At 38.1% G+C, this 17689-nt stretch overlaps 1 protein-coding gene across 1 annotated transcript in view; it reads left to right on the top strand.

Annotated features, from left to right (window-relative positions):
• The window catches only part of LOC146304515 (aryl hydrocarbon receptor-like), a 93286-nt gene that overhangs the window by 12188 nt on the left and 63409 nt on the right, over window positions 1–17689 (top strand). Inside the window, exon 2 of the mRNA XM_084713340.1 lies at window positions 6777–6964. Coding sequence (XP_084569466.1) covers window positions 6777–6964 — 188 coding nt within the window. The remainder of the gene's footprint in view (window positions 1–6776; window positions 6965–17689) is intronic.

Here is a 17689-nt window from a genome sequence, read left to right as displayed (position 1 = left end):
TACTCTGACAGCCCAGACACAAATTATTTTACCTCGTAGTAGTATTTTTCAAGGCATTTTGGTCCTTTTGGAAGCAGTTAAACTGTAAAATTATATCATAGGATTGCATATTACCGTGTAAAAGCTTGTCAAATCAAACCTCAGCTTCATAGAATTACATTTTGAGAGCCTTTAACATCTCCTTCCTGTTTTCTATTTCGTAAAACCTGCAAATAATATTTAAGATTTCACAGATATGGCAAAAATAGACAGTGATGAAAGATAAAAGCCAGTGAATCTTGGGAGGATGTTGAGCTGTTGCAGGTTCAGAGCAGCCCACAGTCACTAGTGACAGGAACTCGTTCAGTAGGGTTGATATTTGTATTAAACTTCTGTTTTCATCTCTATGTTATGTAAAATTTTCATGCATACTCCTTTGACTTTGAATATCAAGGATTGTCTTGTACAATATTTTGTGCTTTTGATTGCATCCATGCAGGCAATGAGTATTTCAGCTGAGATTTTGATGCTTGAGCAATAAGAAAAATCACAGTTATAATATCACCAATAATACAAGCCACTGATGGCAATAATTTGTGTGTTTTTGTGTGCATGTTGTCCTACTTCAAGCTGTTGAGCTATAAAACATTTGCTTTCAGCTAATCAGCGCTCCAAAAGTTTGGAGAGTGTCGGTCCGTGTTTTGTGCATCTTCAGGCTGCAGATTTTGACACTTGAAGGCAGCACTGATCAGGAGGTTAAAGGGTCAGAGTGCCTCGAAAGTATGCAGTCATGCAGGTGCACACGCACACACACACACACAGTGATAGTTATCCACACACGCACACACTGAGCGTTAGCTTCACGATTGGCCTCACCTGACCTCAAATCCCCGGCGGAGTCATCAGCAGGAACATCTGAACCTGATTTAACTTGAGGAGCAGCAGACATGCAGCTGCTCTGTGTGAGACCAACCTGTAACTGGAAGGTCACAGGTTCAATTCCCACAACAACCAGAGCTGCTCTGCTGAACGCTTCTTGAGCAACACGCTGAAACATGATCTGATGTTGTTTATTAGGTCTGTGGCTAACGATTATCTGTCAATCTGAAGCAGACTTTGACGTTAAATGACTTGTTTTTTGGCCTAAAATGTTTAAAGAAATAGTCAGATATTCCCATCACAAGTTTCCAGTGCCAAAGCTGACGTCTTTGAACAGCTTTTTTTTCATCTGAGCAACAGTCAAAAAAATCAAAATATTTAATTTGCTATCATGCGAGCCAAACTAAAGCTGCGTTAGTTTGTCTTATGTTATCGTAAATTGAATATTAGAGATTTTTCTGCTTTAATGAGGGAATCTTCACATGTGAGAGGATAAAACTATCACTTTACAAAATTATTTGGTTAACAATTATCATTGATATATCCAGGTTGTTGTCTTTTCAGTTCAACTAATCAGCTTTGTTGTACTGTAGGGCAGTATTGTGTAGTATTGTGTAGAAAAAAATCTTCATTTGATACTTTTTTAACTTTTTTTTTACTTTATTTGATAGTAGAGTTGTAATTTTTGTGCATTTTTCTTAACCAATTAATACTAATAATCAATACTAATTGAAAAGACTAACAAAACACCTTTCTTCTCTTTTTCCTTATTTGACAAATTGTCTTAATTGATTCATGATTATCTGTGAACATCCCTATTTGATACCCACCATGTGAATGGAAGCGTTCCTGAAATAAATTCTTCTGCATTTTATTCATTTATTTTAATCAGATGCCACAGGAGTGTAGTAAAACCGTACTTAGGAACATTTTGGTGGCGTCTCCGCACACTGAACCGCCACCTCCCCTCAACCACACCACAACTTCACCACACCACAGCTCGCACCAGTGATCAGCTGCGATAAAAGAACATAGAAATAGCCTTTTTTTGTAGCTCTGGGTAGAAAAAGGACCAAATGCAAGTTTCGTTTCACTTGAGAAGTTACAATCCTACGTGGCACTGGGTTATTACAACACCCAGCCTGACTGAAACCTGCTGAAATTCAAATATTGTTCAGTATGACTTTAGTTAATTATTACTGCAGAAGTCTTTGTCATTCAGTATGATGAATTTTTTGTCTCCCATACGCAAAGGTGGTGTCTTTGAATAGCTGTTTTTGTTTGAGAAGCAGTTTAAAATCCACAAAACTTTAATTTACTCACATCTAAATGACAAATAATGTTGTTGTTATTAATAATGTTTTATAGTCTATATGTACTGTCGGTGCTGAAAGTTTACAAGGTCATTTTTCATGATTTATCGGTGACATTTTTCTTTATTTTAGCTGTTTTCAGGGAGTTTTCTATAACAATTGGTGTATATATCATAAATCTAAGTAGTGTTGGGCCAGTCGCCCAACAAACTGGCTGACAGTCATCGATCACTGAGCCTTTCATCACGGCAACATCATGATTTAAAAGCCTTCTGTATTTGATGTAGTGTGTCCCCTCAGAGTTGCCACAGAGTTGTGACTTGAGTTCAGTTTTTGACATGTGGGAGAGAAATTAAAAAGAAGCTGGTGCTGCTGTTCATTACAGTACATCTCCATGTCGTGGTCATTATTTTTCTAGTAAACACAACTAAGAGACTACAGAGACTGAGACCCTTTACTCATAACACGCATAAAACACTTTTTGGGCTTCTTGTCCATGCTGGATCAAAGTTAAACCCTGTCCGCTGATGAAGACTGACTGAAAACTCCAAGAAAAAGCGAGTAAATGGACCTTGAGTTGGGAGTGTTTTGTTGGACTGCTGTTTCCAAATTTGAGAATTAGCATTCATGGCTATATTTATAATATTTAGACACTGTTTATTTAAATAAGATGAAGAAATAAATCAGCTAAATTAAAGAACTTTTCACACCGACTGTCTCAGTGGAGGGCAGAAGGAAGTTATTCTTCACCCCTCTGCAGCTTTGAACCAGCCTTGTGCTGCAAAAACTGCTCCGAATTCATTCGACAGGATCGTTTTGCAGATTTTGCCTGATGACAGCTTTCGTTTGTTGCTTGTCTTGGCTGTGATTTAGTGGCGGTTGAGCCAAACCAGCGCAGTATTTAGCTATTGGTTTGTAGATTTATATAAAGAATTAAACAGTCAAATCAGTCATATAGTGGTCTGGAAACTTTGAATGTTTGAGTAGAAAGCAGAAGTTAAGGTAAGATAAGAATCACTGAGCAGAACTTGTTTCTATTCTGATATCATTTTTTTTTCAGTCTCTCTTGTTGTTCTCTGTGCTGATTTGGAAATATTTTGGAGTGAAAGAACCAGAGAGGTTTGGAAAACTCATTAAATTAATGCACCATGTGAATAAAAATATAAAAAATAATAGAGGGTGAAAAATGCAAAAAATAAGAGTGTTCTTAAAGTGTCACCACAGAGCTCCACCAATGTGTTTTGGTTAAATACATGTGACCCAAAATCAACCAAACTAAAGCTCCAGGGCAGGTCTGAGGTGCTCCAGCATGGCTTCACACCCTCTCTGGGAAAAAGAAAAGCCCCTCTGTATGGCGAAGGTCTGGTTTGAGTTACAGAAGAGAAGCCGCCGGGTTTACCGCCGGTCATGGGAGTTCAGTTACAGACACAGACCTGCAAACAGCCTGCAGAGAGAGCAGGCTTCATTTACCTCTTAAAACAGAACAGACAAGCTTATCAGGCCTGAGTGAGCAGCTTTAATTTAGCATCCTTTGTTTTAAAGCAGATAAATATTAGACTGAAGCCAGAGGAAGCAGTTCTGCATTGTGTCGCTTTGCACTGCAGTTGTACTGCAAATGTGTGAAGTAACAGGGTTGTTCTCTGGCTAGAACTTGTAAATGTGTGAACTGGCATTTCTTTTGAAGGGCTTACACCTTTGCTTGTGAAAACGGAAGCGTACTGAGTGATAATCATATTAATGTCACTTGTGGATGTTCTGTTTCTGATCTGTTAGCTATCGAGTACTAAACCAGTATCGCTTCAGTCTCAAATATCATTTTATTATCATCAGTCTCATGATACTAAAGTCAAAGTTTTGTTGTCATGACAACAGGCTGTGGCAATGATGACTTTGGCTTCACTTTAAGCCAAAAAAAACATCAAGGGAATGTGGACTTCTTATCAGTAAAAAAAATGTTCAAAACAATGAATCACTTCTCAAAATAGTTGGCGATTAATTTATTAATCAGTTCATAATTGATTAATCGTTGCAGCTTCAGTCAAAGTAATATAAACTGATGTGGAAATGGCAGTAAAAATGGTCAGGAATGTTTGTTTATGGCAACTGTAACTCTTCAAGAGTTTCTTTGGTTGACTGCAGCTCTATTATTTTGTCTGTTTTATTTGATCAACTGTCCAAACTACAAATATTCACTTCAGTAGAGACAGTATGACAAAGACGAGCACCAACTCCTCTCATTTTAGAAGGTGGAACCAGTGAAAGTGGAGCCTAATTAAGTATCTTAAGTAGACCATCATATAAGAAAAAATCACTGGTTAACTTTTTCCTTCTGTCAGGATGGAAAACAACTTTTAGACCATCATGAGACACTTAAATCTCCCCACTGATTAAAATTCAACGTCGCGTCAGGTTTTCCAGCCTGTCTCTCTGCAGGAGGAGGCTCAGGTATATTACTTTGATTATTAGAATAACATCCTTATCTTTAGTTCACTCAGACCCTAGAGTCACATAGACATTGCAAGTTAAAACAGTAAATAAATGTGACTATTTGTCTTATTAAGGGAAACTCTTCATTTCCTCTCACTCAGTGAATTTATAAACTGAAGTGCTTCAACAGGACATGAATCCTCAGCTCCATCCGACTCTGGATCAGTTTTTTGCCGGGTTTAAGTCGTGTTTATCGAGCTGAAGCGAACTGAGTTGAACACACACAGGTGATAAACAAGTCCTGGAACAGGTGATATCAGGCTGCTGCTGCTGCTGCTGCTGACCTGGTTCCCATGGCAACAGTGGATGGAGCAGGCAGCTTGCTGCTGTGCCTCTGGAGAGTCGAGGTGGTCCGTTATTTTCCACTCAGCAAACCTTTTAATCCCTGACATTCAGCAGCTGTGAGGGAAAACAACTCGGCCTGTAAATTGTTGAATGTGATTACATGAAAAAACAAGATGAAGACGAAGTATATAATTTAAATCTGAAAATGTTGCATGTGCATTGTTCGTTAGTAGTACGTTAGCCAGTTAAAAAGAAGCAGGAGGAGATTTTTATTTAGATTTATATTTTGTGCTTATGGTGGTCGAAACTCCAAAATCTTGTCAGCTTTATACACTGTCAAGTCAAGTTTCCTTCCAAATGCAGCACAACAACAACGAACAACAAATTTTTCCAGAAAATCACTATAAGAAGATGTGAATTAGGTTAATGCACATTTCAATCCTGAATATTTGGAGTTGGTTCCTTGAGATAAGCCGTTCGCCAGTTGCGTGCCATCAAACCATTGCAGAAGAAGAGGGACAACAAGATGACAAGCTCCAGTCAAAACGATGGAAAACCAATTGGACGCAAAGACAGAAACATTGTTTCATGAGTAGCAAGTGAAGTTGAAGTCACATGCTTCATGTATGTCATGATTTATTCACTTTGTGTGTTTGTTTCCATTGCATTATGTCAACTTTTCCACCTCAACTTAGTGCAGAATCAGTTATTTCCCCTCTGGTCTTTTTTATGTGCATTGTGCACTTAGTGATGGAAATGATTAGAGAACAAAGATGTATTCATTATGTATAACATTTTATGGAAGATTTAGAGATTTAAAGCAAAGAAACGTGAGAAGCAAGTGATGTTAATGCTGTGTCACCGGAGGGTCGGACTGTTACTGAAATAAAGAAGAAACATCTCAATATGAAAATGACTTAAGAGGAAAAAAAACGACCACGCCACACTAAAGGGCGATCGATAACTTCACTGCACTTTTGACTTGGATTCTGGAAAGTTGTGACGAGCATTTGTGTCATTTTAGCGATGTAATGATTGATTAATTGAAAATATTATCAGGGGATAATGATAATTGAAATAATAGTAGTTACAGCCCTTTGTAAAAGTGACACCACTGTCTTAAGTTTTTGGTTTCAGAATCATAAGGACAAATGACACTAGAGCTGCAACAATGACTTGATTAATTATCGACTAATAAAATAATTGGCAACTACTTTGATAATTGATTAATGGGTTTGAGTAATTTTTTTTTAAAGAAATGAGTCAAAATTCTCTGATTTTAGCTTCTTAAATGTGAATATTTTCTGTTTTTTTTTTACTCCTCTCTGACTGTAAACTGAATATCTTTGAGGTGTGGACAAAACAGGACATTTGAGGACGTCATCTTGGACTGTCTCATTTTATGGACCAAACAGTTAATCAGTTCATTGAGAAAATAATCAACAGTTTAATCGATGGTGGAAATAATGGTTAGTTGCAGTCCTAAATGACACCCAAATTCAGACTTTTTCATACTCTTTTCCTTGTGTGTGTCTTCTTGTGTGTTGTGTTATCTGTGCGTCATCTCTATTTATCCCAGCTGCTGTTGCACTGATGCACTCACACACGTCACTACACAGAGCACATTTAGCCTCAAGCTTGTTTGTAAAACTCGTCTTGACCTTTTTGAATCCCAAACTCTCACAGGAAACTGACCTTTTCCGAAAGAGAAAGAGTTGAGGTTTGGAAAAGTTTTATCAGTTTGGACCACTTTTCTGAGCTAAAGTAGTAACCCCCTTTTTTTTTCTGTCTTCCTAATGTCCTAAAGTAACCTTCTTCTTTCTGTTCCCGCAGCCCCAAACCACCACCTCCCGATGGCGCCAAGTCCAACCCATCCAAACGCCACAGAGACCGGCTCAACGGCGAGCTGGACAAGCTCACCAGCCTGCTGCCCTTCACCGATGAGGTCAGAGCTCGGCTGGACAAGCTGTCCGTGCTCCGCCTCAGCGTTGGATACCTGAAGGTCAAGAGCTTCTTCAACGGTGAGTGTCCAAACTGTGAAACTATCATCTTGACCTCAGGGTTTCCAGCAGGTTTTAGGGTCGCTACGTGAAAGGTCGCTAAAGTCAGAAAACATTATATTTGACATTAATGGGACATGTACAGCATACATGTGTCTCCTGGTATGTGAGAGTGGAGCTGAGAGTGTACTACTTCTTATTATAATATTATCAAAATTATTATTAAACTGGAATGCCTTGGTTTTTATTTCAGAAATCCAACATGATTATTATTTAGAACAGTTTATGATGTATTTAGAGTATTTTACACACCACACTCGCCGCCTTCTCAACCTCCCAAACCAGTCCCTACAACCTGCAGCCTGTCAGTCTGTCACCAGGGTATTTAACGCTGTTGTTTGTGTCTCGGTGGAAGCACACGTGATATCCTTCATGTCATGTTGTTGTTGTTACCGCAGTGCTTGGATAATGTCATATTTCCCTGTAATGTGTGAGTTTCATACTGAGGTTTCAGACAGATTAATAAATCTCACACACTGTTGCATGTTTGATAAGGAATTTCAGAAAAGTGCTGAGCCAGTGTCAGCCAGGACAGTGAAAAACTTCTCTCACAAGCTAATTAATCACCTTAAAATGTCAACCAGCTTGTCAATGCCTCACCCAAAGTTTTGTTGCCCATTGAGAGTCAAGTTTCGGGCGCTGGCTGCAGACATGCTAACGTTAGCTGAAGCTATGTGGGGGACTTGGCTTTCAGGATATTAAACAGGGTGTACTCTTGAGCTTGTGGATATATTTATTTTGTGTATGACCAGCCGTTTCGTCAGGTTAGATGCATTGCCCTCTCCAAACTTGCATTTTGCATTTGCTGTTTGGTGATGCTATGAAAAACTGATGTTATGAGAGCAGTGAGAGGGAACTAATGAATATAAATCACTGAGACAAACCATAGGGCATATGTATCACACTTGCCGAATTTACAACAAGACCCAAATTATAAAGAATTTGTAGTAGACAGCATTTCAAAAAGTTAATAATGTTTCTCCTCATTCAGTAACTCCCACAATAGCAACATTTTTCAATGGAGCCTGGGGTTACTTGTGTCAAAATGAGGTTGGGAGGTTTGAATAGAAATTTAGTTTCATCTGGGATTTTTTGATGTGACTAGTTAAAATTAGTTCTAAGGGTTTTTTTTTTTCTTTACATATGAATCATATGTAGGTTTGTAGATAATCTTTTAGGGTTTCTGTGTGGGCGCTCACCACCTCTGCTGGTTTCCTGTGGGAAACCCACTTCATGGAAACTCACCTGAAATACAAACAGACAGTGGGTGAGTGAAAACAGTTTATTGCAAAGCTTTTCGAACCCGGTTTAGTTCCAGTGAGTGCACTAAACCAGACAAACAGACAGAATAGTGTCAAACATCCTGCACAAATTCAGCTGACAGAGTCTTTCTACAATTTCTCTGTTGTCTGTTTGTGACTGATAATGGAAGTAGAGAATATTTAGGCTGAGTGGTAAATGTTTAGACTGCAACCCAACTCATGCATACATATATTCATACACACTTTAATCTGATTTACAGTGTTTTAAACAGCAGTGAGAAACTTTTATTTACTAATAGAAGTTAGTAAATTTGGGAAATTGTTAAATAAAGTTAGTAATCCAGCCTCTTGTTTGTTCTCCAAATGTTACATTAAAATCAAGTACAAGAAAAGCAGCAGAAGGAGGAAAAACTCTTTTTAAAGACAAGTCTGTCCTTCTGAGTAGGTTATTGATTTAAAAACAATCTTGTATATTCTGCCATATTTCAGTCAACATGACGCAGGAGATACGTGAAGCTCAGTGAGTTTATTCCAGTGTTTCCAGCGAGCTTCCTCATATTGTTCTGCTGCCTCTTTTGAAATTAGCAGACGTCAGATCCAGACAGTCTGACAGACGAGGCGGCTATTTTCAGTAAAAGGAGGCGGGGCTGTGAGGTGGTTATATCAGTGCGAGGCTGTGAAATTTGGCCCTCATGGCTTTCTATATATTTGGAGCAGACCTGCTCTGAAACAGGAGGTGTGAAGTGAAACGGAAAAGAGATGAGCATTTGTCATGTAACTAAATACGTTTAGGCAAGTCCTGCGCTAAAGTACAATTTTAAGGTCATTATTATGTGTTACTTTATACAGATTCAGATTAATACAAAATACAAACAATCAGCAAATAAACTACGATCTATTATTACAGATTAAGATATCCAGCAGTATATAAAATAGATAAAATTAGCTTCAACCAGCTACAACATTAGTGATGCTACATTCTGTAATGGACCATCTTCATAATCTCTACTTTTACTTTTGGTATTTTACGCATATGTTGATGATAAAATTTGGAATTAAGGACTTTCACTTGTAAGAGATAATGTCTAGAGCTACAACAACTAGTTAATTGATTAGTTGTCAAAAACAAGTCAAAGTTCTCACATTTCAGCTTCTAAAATGTGAATATTTTCTGGTTTCTTTACTCCTCTCTAACAGTAAACTGAATATCTTTGAGTGGTGGACAAAAGGAAGACATTTGAGGACGTCATCTTGGACTATGGTAAACACTGATTGACATTTCTCACCATTTTCTGACATTTTATAGACCAAACAACTTATCAAATAATCCAGATCCATCAATTTATTAATTGTTATTTATTATTACAGATTAAGATACTCATGAATATACAAAATTAGGTACAGTATTACATATGCTACATCCCAATTCATCAACAGTTATAACGGAATTATATTATATTTATTATTTATTCTGAAATTTGCCACTTTTTACTTTTGTTTTTAAAGTTTCAAGTTGGCCTATAATACTCAACAAGGGCTGCAACTAACTATTAGTTTCATTATCACTTATCTTGCTGATCATTTTCTTGATCAGTCGATTAGTTGTTTGGTTTATACAATGTCAAAAAGTGGTGAAAAATATTGATCAGTGTTTCCCAAACCACAAAATGACATCTTCAAATGTCTCGATGTTGAGTTTACTGTCATTATGGAGCAAAGAAACAAGGAAATATTCACATTTGACAGGCTCAAAAAGATTCATTGATCATCAAAATAGTTGGCAACTATTGTGGGTTCAAAGATCAGAATACTGTTTTGACCAGTAGTTAATAACACACAGTACATATAGTTTGTGCATTTTTCTACAAAAGCCTTAACAAAAAAAATTTAATTGTCTCATGTCCAGTGCTATTTTGTTAATTGAATCATTTCTTTTTGTCATTTTTTGAGGAAAATGCCAAACTTTATCTGGTTCCAGTGTCTCAAATGTGATCAATTCCTGCTTTTCTACATTTATATCATTGCAAATTGAATATATTTGGATTTTTAACTTATCGGTCTGACAAAACAAGCATTTGAAGATTTGAGGGCAATTTTTCAAAACAATAATGAATGAATAAAAAGAATGTACTGAAAAAGAAAACAAGAGATTTGAAGTCATAAAAACAACACAAAACATAAAAGAGCAATGAGAGGGGAAGGGTTTTAAATCATGCAGTTAATATGTTGCAGATTTGTAATACTGGAACTGGAACTGCAGAGCTGGTGAAATGTTCTCAACACTCCTTTAAATAAAGAATTATAATAGCAAAAAAACAAATAACAGAGGTGACATGAGAGGTTTGTACAATGAACCAATAAGTAATAAATCTAGTAAAACAGATCATGTCTATAGTATTGCTTTATATTAGCTGTTTTGTCTAAAACCACAAAATATACCGTCAATAATACCTGACACTTAAGTCAGTTTTGGGCAGTTTTTACTTAGTGTTTGTTAGCTTTGACTCCTTGGCTGTGTGTCATGTTTTGTGTTTTTGCTTCCTGGTTGTAAAATAAAATCATTCAGACAAAAAAAACGCAGCCAAATGAAGCTAATGGCACTGTTTATCTTTGTCTGATTTTATTTTTGATTAATTTGCAAATGGAGTTCTGAATATAACAGATGAAACAGAGGGTAGACGACGAGTTACGAATTGTTTATATAATGAAAGCTTTTTCAAAATCTGCTGTGCATCTGGGTTAGCTTCTGCTTATCTACTGAATTTTTAAGATAGATAAATAGATATTTATTACTCTATTAGTCAATAAAATTTTAGTTCTTGTCACTTAAACAAAGTCGTCTTCAGCTGTAATTGACAAAAACAGTAAATTCTCCCAGAACAAAGTAGTAAACAAGGTCAGATCCAACAGAAACGTCTGGTGAGGAGGTGATATATCACCAGTCTCTAACACTGGAATAATAAATCTGATGTAGCGTTCACTTTATTGGTTTGAGAATTAGCTGGAATCAATGAGAGTTTTTGTTCTGGAACGGAGTTGAGGCCAGAAATCTCAGCTGCTGCCGAGTAATCAGTGAGTCATTGGCACCAACTAACAACCCTATCAACCCCCTGCAGACACATTATGGTCTGTGTGCTCTGAAACAGTAAAAACCGACTTATTGGCTCTTTACTGTGTGTGCGTATCTGCAGAAACTGTTCTCATGAAAACAAGGCAAAGTTTTTCCAACAGCCTCGAACTGTTGCCAAAGGAAACAGACAGCAGAGCCTGTTGCTTTGGACTCATCAATTATTTGGCAGCGCCGGTCACTTAGTGTCGGCTGAACAAATGTGTTTGGAGGCAGCGCCGGGAGTCTGGTTACTTTCAAACTGCTCTGTCAGTGTGGCCTTGCAGCTTCGCTCGCAGCGCTTTTATTTTGAAAGATCAGAGGGGAGTTTTTGATTCAGATAAATTAACTCCAAGAACATGAAGAAGTTTAAAGTAGCATAAAACGAAAAGTAAAGTACCTCAAATCTGTACTAAAAGGAGACCTATTACACTCAAGTTCAAAACAGTTCTTTATCTTATACTGGTAGGACTGCATAATTGTTAATAAAATTATATTGAAATTATTTAGACAGATGTTGTGATATTAGTATGAATGATCTTTGCATTTTTGTGTCACATTTTTCATTTTAACTGAAAAACAAAAACCTGAAAACTATTAAAATCATGAGAATGTGACAAACATGTTTTCTTCCATCTGGAGAACAAGCAGCACCGCCTCTTTTCAGTGTAGTCAATGATACGACAATTAAGCTATAGCTGCACTGAATTTAATGACGCCACTAATGACTGTGCAAAAACATAATTTAATAGCTTTATTCACTCATTTTGGTGAATCAGGATCATTTTATAGAGAAAATAACCCTAGCGTTTCCTCATGGACAGACAGATTTATTTGTTGCTAAAGTAACCGCTAACTGCTGCTTAATATAGAAGCCATGACACGGTTAGCTCAGTTAGCTGTGCAGCTAGCAGCGCTGAGAACAACCAACAAGGAGGCTGAAATTTTTCTTAAATTATTTCAACACAGTTGAACTGTCACAACTCTCACTGTATAAAACACAGGAATAAAGAACTTTGAATTTCACTAAAAATAAATATTCACAGACTAGTCAACACAAAGGAAGATGTGCTCTTAGAAATTAAGTCGCCAAGTTACAAACTCACTGTTTGACTGCTTCACGCCTCCTGTCCCCGACTGCAGCCTCTGTAACATTAAATCCCCTCATGGGCTGTAGTCTCTGTCAAACCAGCTTCCCATAACACCACGAACTGAGCTAACTTGCTACATGTGCGATTAGCAGCAGTGCACTGGAAATAAGGTTCATGTTGCAGCAGTTGCCTGGCGGCCTGGCATGGCTGTTGTGCCTGAAGCCAGTGACCAATAAAGAAATGTGTGACAGGTTGACGTCAGCTTGTCTCCAAAAGTAGAAAAAAAGGTTGAAAATGTTGCATGGAGAGCCCCGACTGCAGTTTTGTGTCTCTACCACTTGGCTCCTGTTGTGCCATATCCAACGTAAACCTCCGATTAAACTGGACGTAATGATCAAACTTGATATCTTTCATAATTTGCTGCTCTGATCTCTCGCTTGTTGCAATTTTTCTTTTTCAGAAAGCTGACATCCTCTTTCTAAATCCCGCCTATAAAGACCCTGACAAGTCAGTTGTTTTCTGCTGATAAGTTGGAAATACAGCGAATTAGAGATGTGTCACCAGGCTGGTGTGAGAGATAAGAGATAGACCAGAGTCATCTTAAATCTGATAACTCTGATGACATAAACAACCCAGAAATATACGCATTAATCACTATCTGACTTAGTTTTTGTATTTTCTTATATTGGACAGACTCATTTACTTCATTAAGTGGGCAGATATTGAAGTTTTCACAATGGCTTTCACTTCTTCCTCTACCCTCACCCCCACTCCCACCACCACCACCCATTTCTTGGCCGCTGATCCGTCACTCTCCCTCCCACCGAGCTCCACCCATTTCCTGTGGCGGCCCCTGCAGCACCCCGGGGCCCCTTTTCCTTCAACTGTTCAGCCTTTTCCTCAACGGCTCCTTCGTCTGAAGTTCACAGCTCCCTCCAGCCCCCTCCTCCCCCTCCCCTCCACCTCAAACAAACGCTGCAGGAGTCCAGTTTGTTGTTACAGCAGGGAGGCCTGTTCGCACGGCAGGCCTGCACCGGCACAACCCAGGGCTTTATGCATTCACCAAACTCTGCAACACACACTCACACACTTCTTCTTCTTCTTCTCCTGCTTCAAAGGTCGACTTTTAGTGCAGCGTCAGACTGCATGTGACGTGCATTGTGGTGCATGTGATTATCCACATTTGAGGCTTTTTTTAAGTATTAAAAAGTCCTCATTATGTTGCTTTTGAGGTTCTTCTTTTTCATGATATAATGACAAGTTTGTCCGTCCACCTTAAGATGAATACAGAGAGAAAAATGAGCTCTGTCTGCTTGACTGAAACCAGTTGTTCCTTAATTTTCTGGTACCTTTTTATCATTCGTGATTGTCTTTTATACTTTCATTAGCTCTTGTCTGCAGGGAATGCTGTGTCTTGCATGTGAAGTAATTTTTAGAGCATTTTGCTTTAATAATGTAACATATTTGTTAAAACATGATGATTGGGTGTGATGATTCAAGATACATTGATGCCTTTTATATTTCTGAATTGATAGTTTGGCCTAACATCTTATTTTATTTATTTTCTTATGCACAGGAACAACTAAACGCTACGGCTTACATCAAAACAGTTTGAATGAAATCTCAGTTTTAGTTTCTGGAGATTTTCAGTGTTTCAGTCTTTATAATGGGTGTGTATTGTGTGCAGTCGTTAGAGCTAGAGTGGATGATGTCATCACTAGAGTGGAGAGGAGCTGTAAAATCATCTAGAAATTTTCTCTTAAACTCGTACCCACAGCCACAGTGTTCACTCTACATACACAAATTATACATCAGATTGTAGGAAAAGTCGTGCCGGTCGCAGAGGTGTGACTGCCGAAGCAAATGGACAAATAGATTTTGTTGGCCGAGGTCCAATTTTGACATTTTTGTCTGTGGTCTATTTCAATTGTTCATAAATTCAAACCTTGATTTGCTTCAGGTTAAATTCTTTCTTTCTTCCGGTCCTTTCAGTATTTAAATTTCTCTGTGCTGTAACATACAGGTGGTTGGCCAGTTTCACCAACCGGAGGTCAGTCCTGTCTTCTGATTGGTTGATTGACCTAAAGCTGTTTTTGACAGTTAAAACCTCATACAGAGAGAATTACACCTGAAGCAGCTCAAACTGTGAAGTTATTAACAGTTTAAAAACACTGCCTGTCTGTCTGTCTGTCTGTCTCTGTCTGTGTCTTTCTGTGTCCAACTTGGACATTTTAGACTGCAGTTTTTTTAAACTGTTAATAAATTCAAAGCCTGAGCTGGTTAATGTAAAGTATAAAGTAGTAAATAAAGTTTATTTACTACTTTTATATGCAGTATAGCAATGATGCTGCTGCAATAAAACTTTTTGTTTGTTTGTTTGTTTTAACAACAGATAAAACAAAAGTGCCGAACCTCACCACAATTGTCTTGGTCAATCACCAACTCTGCTTTGGTCAGAAAAATCCATAATTCACTGTGTTAGATGTGAAAATAGTGTTAAATAAAATGACAAAAATCTGGGAAAAAAAAACCCCAAGAAAACAGCCAGTGGTGGACTATATCTGTCCAATCGACCAACTTCCATAAGGCCCAAAATGTATGATTTTAAGGATCTTTATCTCTAGATGATTCTCCACTTGGACTGACTTTCTACCATGTTATGTTTAACCATGTTGGGAGAACAGGCTCGGACAGCGACCAGGCAGGAAGTGGCTTTGATATTCTTAGCCCTTGAGCCTAGACTGAGCTTTTCCAACCTTGGCATCTGGGACAATCAGCATATTTTCCATGCAGAAGTACAACATGTGGACAAACCCAAAATTTAGATTGTCACATACATGTTGATTCATAGCTTTAGGTTCTAAAAGTGTCTAACAATGAACTCAAACCGCGTGTACGTACTGGATAGTGGCTGAGAAAGAAAGAAATCTCTGCATCTTTTGTCATTTCCCAAGGCACAGACATGAACATATCCTCTCTGTCTTCGCTCTGTGCTGCTGTGTGTGGCCTTGGTGCCGTCCAGACGCTGATGGCAGCAGGAGTTTCTCAATTAGATTATTCTTCATGAGGAATTCGAATGAACCACAAGACCTCCAAGGCTGAGAAAGCCTGGCAGGAAAGACGTGCCTGCTCCGCTGTCACTGAAACACAGGCCAAACTTTTTATCTACCGTGATAGAGACTACATTATATCACCAGACAACAACAGATTTAGAGCACAATGGGACCTTTAATTGGATGGATGGATACCTGCCAAGCTTCAAATGTCCTGAGATAAAATATCCAAGACTTAGTGGTTGATGTTAGCTCTAAAACATATTTACAACTATGATAAAATGTTTTTAGCACAACAGATGAAAGCATTGGCTAAATATTATCAAGTGGAAAGAACCAAACTCATTAAAAAGCAATGTTGCAGGGATAATAAATCCTCCCATTCCACATGAGTACAGACAAATAATACACTTGAGGTGCATGTTATTCTGTCATTAGATAGCTATCCTGGATACTCAGATTTCTCTTCTCTTTTTCACGGAAAGAATGTTGTTTCCTCGGTTAGAAAAACAACCAAAAACATTCAAATGTCGACAAGCATGGATGAATCAACACAGCTGTAGGGCTTGTTGTAACTAAATTTACAGAAATTAAAAAATATTAGATCAACAGCAACTTTATTATCCACTAAAAATGGCAGGGCACATGTGCCACAGAGCTTTAGGGCTGCAGCTGTCAATCATTTTAGTAATTGAGTATTCTATTACTTATACCATCGATAAATTGAGTAATCGGATAACAAATATTTTTATTTCATTGAAAACAGCAAATATACAAAAGAGAAAATGAGACAAGTCTCTTAAAAGGAACAATTAATTTCCTTTTTTTAGAAAAATCAACATTTCATAATATTATATTGGGGAGCTGCAGCAATTAATAAATGAATCAAAAATTAATCGGTTAATTATTTTGATCAGCTAGTTGTGATTTTTCTCTCTGCAGATGAGTAAATTAAGTGTCTGAGTTATTTATTCATAACTAACGTCCTACCAAACCCTGTCCTTTTTGAGGATATCCTTATTAAATAGCCTGCTTTGGATCATATGAGATGTGTCACTACTCAGCCTCATAAATTAGTCTCTGTGTTGACTGCTGACTGGAAGGGAAACAGCAACTTCAAGGACGTCAGCATCACATTTGACCAAAGAAAATAGGTTGGAGGTCAATCAAGTGTGCAAAACATTGCAAAAATAGACCCAGAGTGAGCAGTCTTTCACTGCTCAGCCTCTTCGCTGACGCACAGAGCAGGTTTGAATGTCTTCACTGGAAAAAACTGAAACCATCTGATGTTCACTCACTCACAAGCAGCTACACAAGAACTTTTCCTGAATAAATTAGTGTGAAATTTGATTTAAAGCAGGAATTGTCTTATAGAATCACAAGTCTAACCGCACATTTGATGCTAACTTTTAGAATGTCACAGTAAAATATGTTTATACATTAATTTCTTTATATTTTGTCATTTTGCCAGAATTCTTCTATTTTCTATTGATTTCTGTTGCATCATGGGACATTTTTGGTGTCAGACAGACTGGGGAGGAGGAGTGAGTCCATTTGTCTGCTGAGACAGACATAAAGACAGCCAGTGTCTGTGGCCTGTGTCTGTGAATCCCTCATTGTGATTGCGGCGTTACCAAACGAGCCAGTCAGAGTCTGTCTGATGGTGAATTTCCCAGAATGCCTCTCAGCGAACAAAGCCGACCCGGGAGTGTAAAGGCTCATGGGAAGGCCAGGCCGGCGCATCGCTTCAGCAGGATGTGGCTGAGAAAGGAAAGCTCTGTGTCCGTCCCCTCGTCTCCGTCTCTCCTTCTGGGCTGAGCCGCGGGACGGGGCTGACGGGCCGATGGGCCGATGGGAAATGCCCGAGGGTTCGATCCCATGGCCGCTGCTCACAACACCGCCATTGTTCAACACTGTGAACATTTTCTGCAGCAGACCTCCTCTTCAGACACAGCTCTGTTTTTATCCTCTGTCTGTCTGTCTGTCTGTCTGTCTGTCTCTTCTGCCTTCTGTCTCTGTCTCCATTTGACTCAAAGACTTATTAACTTCTAAAAATTAGATATAAACTTTTGTTTGTCTTTCATGTAGTTTTCATACAATATTTAAAATGTTCTACTGGCCAGTTTCATGAATTATAAACATAAAAAACACTTTGCTCTTATTGTTTAAAGAGT

Source organism: Lutjanus erythropterus, chromosome 24, assembly GCF_056507025.1.
Source record: "Lutjanus erythropterus isolate fLutEry1 chromosome 24, fLutEry1.hap2, whole genome shotgun sequence".
In the NCBI taxonomy this organism is placed as follows: domain Eukaryota; kingdom Metazoa; phylum Chordata; class Actinopteri; order Lutjaniformes; family Lutjanidae; genus Lutjanus; species Lutjanus erythropterus.
Note: the sequence above shows the minus strand (reverse complement) of the source record. Positions and strands in the feature narration are given on the sequence as shown.